General features: G+C 46.2%; 3 protein-coding genes across 3 annotated transcripts, besides 20 other annotated features; all 3 read right to left on the bottom strand.

The window, feature by feature from the left end:
- Window positions 1-669, bottom strand: Tc00.1047053503803.4 (serine/threonine protein phosphatase 2A regulatory subunit, putative; the record flags this gene model as incomplete). Its single annotated transcript, XM_799550.1, has 1 exon — window positions 1-669. A coding segment is annotated over one exon (669 nt), but the record flags the coding sequence as incomplete, so codon positions are not given.
- Window positions 1-1,902: a sequence feature (heterozygous, Esmeraldo-like haplotype).
- Window positions 686-716: a microsatellite.
- Window positions 933-955: a microsatellite.
- Window positions 1,098-1,124: a microsatellite.
- Window positions 1,595-3,613, bottom strand: Tc00.1047053503803.10 (rRNA biogenesis protein, putative; the record flags this gene model as incomplete). The annotated part of the gene is made up of 1 exon (XM_799548.1): window positions 1,595-3,613. One exon carries the CDS (start codon window positions 3,611-3,613, stop codon window positions 1,595-1,597), a length of 2,019 nt encoding a protein of 672 aa, XP_804641.1.
- Window positions 1,903-2,684: a sequence feature (areas merged during assembly that could not be assigned to a particular haplotype. This can correspond to areas where the two haplotypes were merged or to regions with more than two copies in the genome that were merged during assembly.).
- Window positions 2,685-2,904: a sequence feature (heterozygous, non-Esmeraldo-like haplotype).
- Window positions 2,905-3,538: a sequence feature (areas merged during assembly that could not be assigned to a particular haplotype. This can correspond to areas where the two haplotypes were merged or to regions with more than two copies in the genome that were merged during assembly.).
- Window positions 3,539-6,402: a sequence feature (heterozygous, Esmeraldo-like haplotype).
- Window positions 3,750-3,779: a sequence feature (AT_rich).
- Window positions 3,811-3,831: a microsatellite.
- Window positions 3,872-3,909: a sequence feature (CT-rich).
- Window positions 4,048-4,111: a microsatellite.
- Window positions 4,166-4,258: a sequence feature (A-rich).
- Window positions 4,364-4,405: a microsatellite.
- Window positions 4,602-4,626: a sequence feature (AT_rich).
- Window positions 4,727-4,751: a microsatellite.
- Window positions 4,878-4,905: a microsatellite.
- Window positions 5,084-5,109: a microsatellite.
- Window positions 5,364-5,396: a microsatellite.
- Window positions 5,523-5,604: a microsatellite.
- Window positions 5,709-6,402, bottom strand: Tc00.1047053503803.20 (hypothetical protein, conserved; the record flags this gene model as incomplete). Its single annotated transcript, XM_799549.1, has 1 exon — window positions 5,709-6,402. A coding segment is annotated over one exon (694 nt), but the record flags the coding sequence as incomplete, so codon positions are not given.

The raw sequence follows: 6,402 nt of genomic DNA, 5'->3' as shown, positions 1-6,402 counted from the left end.
CGTCTGAAGGCGGACGGCATCAAATTTGTCCTGTGAGAAAGCAGTCAACGCGTTAATCAACTCAGTACTTCGATTTCCAAAAACATGTACCATGTGTTTTCCTAGCGAAATACACGCAGCGCGACGCACCATAATTTCTTTATCGTTACAAAGTTCAATAAACAGGCTCATTAACTGCCCTTTAATTGCTGTAGACACGTGAGGGTAGGCAGTGGCGATAAGGTACGATGCACTTGATCGACATTGCGTAGTTGCTTTGCCAAGTCGATGCACCAAATCAAGAAAATCACGTTGCGCCTGCGCAGCCGCTTCGCCTGTCTCACGAAATACCTGCCCACCAATTGTCTGCAGCGACGTTACAGCTTCGTCACGAACGGTAATTTCATCTAAACTGCTCAACAACTCCAGGGGCGTCAAAATGCTCTGCAAATGGTCGGCACCACCCACTTCTTGCAGCATCGTCCCCAATGCATTGGCAAAAACCCGTAACACCACTTCGTTCTCGTCCAGATAGTCGGTAAGGTACGGCAATAACTCGTCACGAGTGCGCTCGGGTCCAAGAGTGGAGGCAATGAGGTGAATGCCGCGCATGCTTGTCAGCCGTTCCTCCGGATCCTCCGAGCGCAGGTTATTAATCATTGACTTGACAGAGTCAAAGTGTTCAGTCATCTCCTTTCCCTTTTGCTAATAATAAATAATAATAATAATAATAATAAATAATGCCGTTCTTCCCTTGTTGTGCAATGCAAGCCACTCGACGGATGGTCTCCTACCTGCCTCCTTGTTTCTTCCTTAGAATTTTTGTTTTTGGGCCTGTCCTCCGTGCAGAAACAAGCAGATCCGTTTTTTTTTTCTCTCTCTTTCTCTCTTCTTTTTTGTTTCTCACCGTATTTATGTCGTCAAAACAACACCAGCGAAAATAACGCAAATACTTTTTTTTTTTTTCTTTTTTTTTGCAATATCACCACTGTGGCCTCGTCTTCTCTTTCGCTAACAACACGCAGAGAAAAAAGAGAAAGACGTGCAGCACAACTGAGAACAGACTCAAAAAAAAAAAAAAAAATCCCTTTCCCCCCTCCACACACATAAACACAAAGATATATATATATATATATATATATATAAGAAATAAAAAGATATTCCCACCTCATTGCTCTTCGTATTGAATTTGTTTCTTTCATTAAACTCTGAAAAGGGACATGAGTGTCTTATCAGTTTGTATGATAGAAGAGGCGTGTAGGATCACTCCTTACACCGGTAAAAGTGGAAGCCATACCCCATATTTCTCTTCCATTCCTTCCTTGCACGTATAAATATATATATCTGGAGATCCATTCTCTTTGCTCTGGTCCCTCCTCCGCAGACATCTCTTCCACCACATGTCTTCCCTTTCAAAACAAAACAACAACATAATAAAAACAAAAGGCAAATATATTTTTTACTCCTACTTCATTTTTCTGCATAATTAATCGCTGCGTTTGTTACAGGAAGAGTCTGAGAGATGTACACACACACAGACACACAAAAGAAGGAGAGCAGAGTTCTGCTTTCGCCTATTCGCCGTGCCGCCCCACACTCCCACTTCCTCTGCGCGCTACTCATCCGTTTCGTCAGTGACGCCGGAATTGTTCTTTTTGGCTTTATTGCCGTTATTATTCTTTGCGCTCACGTGAACGGCGGTGACGCTGCCGTCAGCCCCATCCCCCACTGACGCATGGATTTTTGCCTCCACATAACTTCTCGCACGGGTCTTGACCTTTTCAACATCCGCTGGTGAGCCGTATGCCCGCTCAAATGACATGAAACGTGTGAGGAACTGCTGCATCACCTTTGCTGAGAAGTTCGTGGCAACTGCACGTTCAAGTAAAGCCCGCACGAGGGGCACCGCGGCGGACTCGTCACGGCGCACAAGGAGAGCCATTTCCTGATCCAAGTACGCCGACCACACATCCGACTTCTTCGGCATGCGCACAACAAGACCTTCAAATAACGCACGACCATTCTCAACACTGCCACTCTTGTACTCATGGACGGCAAGGCGCACAACCGTCAGAGAATACGCGTCACGACGTAGAGCACCGCCCATGTCTTTTACCATGCGCCTCAACTGATCGCGTTTTTTCTGGTCTATAAGCACCTTACCAAGTCGCTCCCACGTGCGTTGCTCATTGCGAAACTTGGACACCATGGTGCGACACAGGGCCAGGAGTTGATTTGGCTTGCGTGTGGCGGAAAAGATGTCGGCGAGACGTTCATACACGACAAGTTGGTCAGGAGCACGTTGCAGCGCTCGCTTAAACACTGCCGAAAGAGACTCCACCGTACCATGAATATTCTCAAGATTCATGTAGGCCACCCAAACATTCAGACGTTCCTGCGTCTCACGAACACCAATGGTACTCAGCGCCTTTTCGGCCACAAGACGGGTTTCTTCCTGCTGCTGGAGAGCAACATGATGTGCCATCCATTGGACCCACAAATAACTGTTGTTTGGAGCAGCCATAAGTAGCCGCCGGAACTCATCCGGCGAGGATGGCACAGCCGTTCCCATAGAACGCTCGTATGCATCAATAGCCTCCTCAATTTTTCGTTTGCGCAATTTCTGTTCCCCACCTCCATTTTTGTCGGTGGTGCCATCATTATCATCAATGCTATCGTTTTCGTCGCTCTCAGTTTCAGGATGTCGCTGCTGCCGCTGCTGCTGTTTCCCTCCAAGTGAATGTTGTCTCTTGCGGTCACGCCAGGGAAAAAGACCAAGGAGTCCTTTCATTCCCGGTGGCAATGGTGCCCTGCGCCAATGCGGCAAAGTGAAGACGGTACGGTTGTTGGAAAGCACAAGAAACGGGAGAACCTCCTGCAGCAGTGATCCGTGCGGCACAAATTCAATCACGAGTTGCATAGAAGCCCCCACGACGGGTGGCTCACTGGACGCGGCGGTCCCATGCCAATTGTAAACATAGTACCCAATCAGACTGCTTGCACCACACGGGACCTCAACAATGGCGCAGTGATCGTCCGTGAGTGAAAGCAACACTGTGGCTGGCACCACATCACCTGCCTGCAGACCTGAGAAAATTGTCTGCATGGCGATCACATCGCTAGGGGTGCGTTCCACCACCTCCGTCCGTGCGGTGACATTGGCAACGCCAGTCTGAACGTCATAATTCAGCAGGCGCACCTCCACCGCACCGGCATGCGCATCGACATGTTCAAGCGCTGCCAGGGCAGTGAGACCACCGGCAATCGACAACACCGCACCACGCTCAGGGGATGCCTTCACAACACGCGCCATGGTGGTGGTGCCTAGACCAATAAGTACGTTTTTGCGAAACAAATTGGGGAGTAACGTGGCCACTGGCGGCGGGTACGTTGCGACATCGCTCCACAGCTCACGCAGTTGTATGCTAAGGATACGATACTGCTGCGCATCACGCGTGCGCCTTGCCACGGCCCGCACCTGTTCGCGCGACGCAAGGCGTTTGAGAAGTTTCTCCGCAAGGAGATCACCTCCTAATGTCTCAACCGTCAATCTGCCAAACCCGCCATTGCCCGGGAGCTGCACGACAATGCCGTCTGGCGCAGCGTGATGCACGCGATAGTCGCGAAACAACATAAAATTTAAATTCCTCTTTTCTGTGTGTCTGTGTGCTTGCGAGTGCGTATCTATCCTCCGTGTGTTTCCCTCCTTTCAACTAACAACCACGACCACCACAAAAAGAAGACTTCTTTCAAACCAATAAGGATGAGTGTAAAAAAAAAATATATATATATATATATTTGGTGGGGCGGGTGGGGAAAGACAAGAGCGTAATATATATATATATATATATAAATGCATGTACTCCCTTTCCCTTCTTGTTTTAGGCCGATACTTCACTTCTTTTTTTTTCCCCCTCTTCTCTTCTCTTCATTCAATGACAGTTTATTGTTTTCTTATTATTATTGTTTTGGTTACACGGAAGATCAGGAAAGACATTTTCATAACGTCATGTTTAAAACTTCTCCCCGTCACGTATACCCACACATATCCCTCTCTCTCTCTCTCTTTATGTGTGCACATATATATATATATGTGTGTATACATGTAATACTTCATATATATAAATATACAAAGAGTGAGAAACAACTTTCCCCATCTTCAGAAAGTTACTAACGCCTGCGTGAGAAAAGAAGAAAAAAACAAATAAACAAACAAAACGACAAAAAAAAAAAGAGAAAAGAGAGAAAAGAGAGAAAAGAGAAAAGAAAAAAAAAAAAAGGGAGTGATATGAGTGAGTCTAAAAAATAACACCAAAGACTTCCCAACGCATGCAAAACGATAAAATATCACATGAACGCAGCCGCCTTACATCTGTCCGTGTTTCTCCCTCCCTCCCTCCCTCCTTCCTTCCTCTCTCCCTCTCTCTTGGGTATTCATGCACTTACTTCTCTCTTTTATTTAATGTTGTGTTATGAACCTTTTTTTTTTCTTTTTTCTTCTTCGTTACTTCCCCTCCTCCTCCTCCTCTCATTCCGCACTCCGGCGGCAAACACGTGTGTGCATGTCATTAAAGCAAGGCGTACAGACGTATGTTTCAAGTACACCCCGTGTTGAATCAATCAATAAATATAAATATAAATATATATGAGCAGCATTACACACACACAACACACATTTGTTCACTTAATTATCTGCATGTATACATGTGTCTATTTAAATAGAAACTCCCGTTTTTTCCCTCCCCTCAAAAAAAAAAAAAAAAAAAAAAAAATCCACACAAATGATAGGTAAAAGATAGAGCACGTTTGCCGTCAAACTGGCTGATGTCAATTTATCAATTTTATCCTTCTTTTACCTTTACTTTTTCACTTTGCATGCAATGGAACCTTCTTAATGGCTATCTATCTATCTATCTATATATATATATACATGTGCGTAAAATAATGGTGCAACAGAGTACGCACCAATAAACAATACAAAGGAAAATAAAACTGGCGAAGATCACATTATACACACACTGTTCTGGATGCGTCCGTGTGTTAGATGTCACCTCCAAAAAAGAAAAGAAAAAAGAAGCGGGAAACGCAACACAACACAAAAGCAAAACAAACAAACAAACAAAAAAACAAGCCCGTGATGCTGTCATCTCTGTTGCAACAGCAATATTTGCACAATCAAACTCACAAAAGTCTGCTGCATTAAAAGCGGTGCCGTACACCCTCACGGACACACGGGGTGAATTCCCCCCCCCTTTTCTTTTTACTCACTGAGAATGGAGGAGAGGAAAGAGGAACACAAATACATGCGTGTCCATTGAGGGGGAGAAGAAAGGAAAATAAATAACAAAAACAGACATACACACACGCCAAAGGAGAAATAAATGGAAAGAGAAAGAGAGAGAGAGAGAGAGAGAGAGGGTGGGAGTGAACATAGAAAGAACACAACAACAACAACAGGGAAAACAATATAAAAAATCATAAAGGACATAACAAACCAACTCTTGCAGTTACTTCTGTGATAAACAGGCCATGCACGGCGACCGACACACACACACACACACACACACACACACACACACACACACACACACACACACACACACACACACACACACACACACACACGGATTTTCAACGGCGCCTTTCAGAATCGCTCACTCGCTTTACGCTTCAAGTACTCCTCTCACACCCCGCCTTCAAAACACTCCCTCCAACAGAAATTACACAGTTCAGTTCAACTCCTTTTGTCCCCCACCGCGAATCGGCTTCACGATAATCCCATGGCCCATGGCAACGGGGGAGTCTGCAAGTGAACTGGGTTCCCGTGACGTCAGCGCGGCTTCTAGCGTTGGTGTGCTGCTCCTGTGTTCATTACGGTGCCTCCCGTTATGTTTTCTACTGCGGGTGTGAGAGTTATTAAGCAGATCATCGTATAGCTGTCGCCAGTGAAGAGCATCGTTGCGTGCGTCCTGAAGCTGGGCTTGATGACAAACCCGTTCAGCTTCCAGTGTTCGCTGCAGCTCCTGTTTTGCCGCACACTCTTGCCGCAGACCGTGTTTAAGGGTTTCAATGCGTTCATGGCGGATGACCAACTTCTTCTCTGCGAGCTGCAGCTCCAACGTCAATGCCCCGTTCAAATTTCGCAACTTCTCCACCTCATCCATGACAGCCTCCATGCGATTCAGCATCATACCCTCATTTTGGTCCCCATCGCCGCTATGGTGGCCGGTCCAGTCATTGTCCTCCATTTCTCGAATACCGTCGAAGACTGCTGCGGTGACATTGTCGCCACGCCGTAAACCCGTCCTTTCGTAGCGTGGCGGGATGATAACAAATGGTTGACTCTCCACTGGGCATGATTTCCTGTCACTCGTTGATTTTGTATTCCCCCTTGTGCCCTCAAGAATACCCGTGCCTGCGTGT

Source organism: Trypanosoma cruzi, genomic scaffold, assembly GCF_000209065.1.
Source record: "Trypanosoma cruzi strain CL Brener 1047053517117 genomic scaffold, whole genome shotgun sequence".
Taxonomy (NCBI): domain Eukaryota; phylum Euglenozoa; class Kinetoplastea; order Trypanosomatida; family Trypanosomatidae; genus Trypanosoma; species Trypanosoma cruzi.
This window is presented reverse-complemented; position numbering and strand designations above follow the sequence as displayed.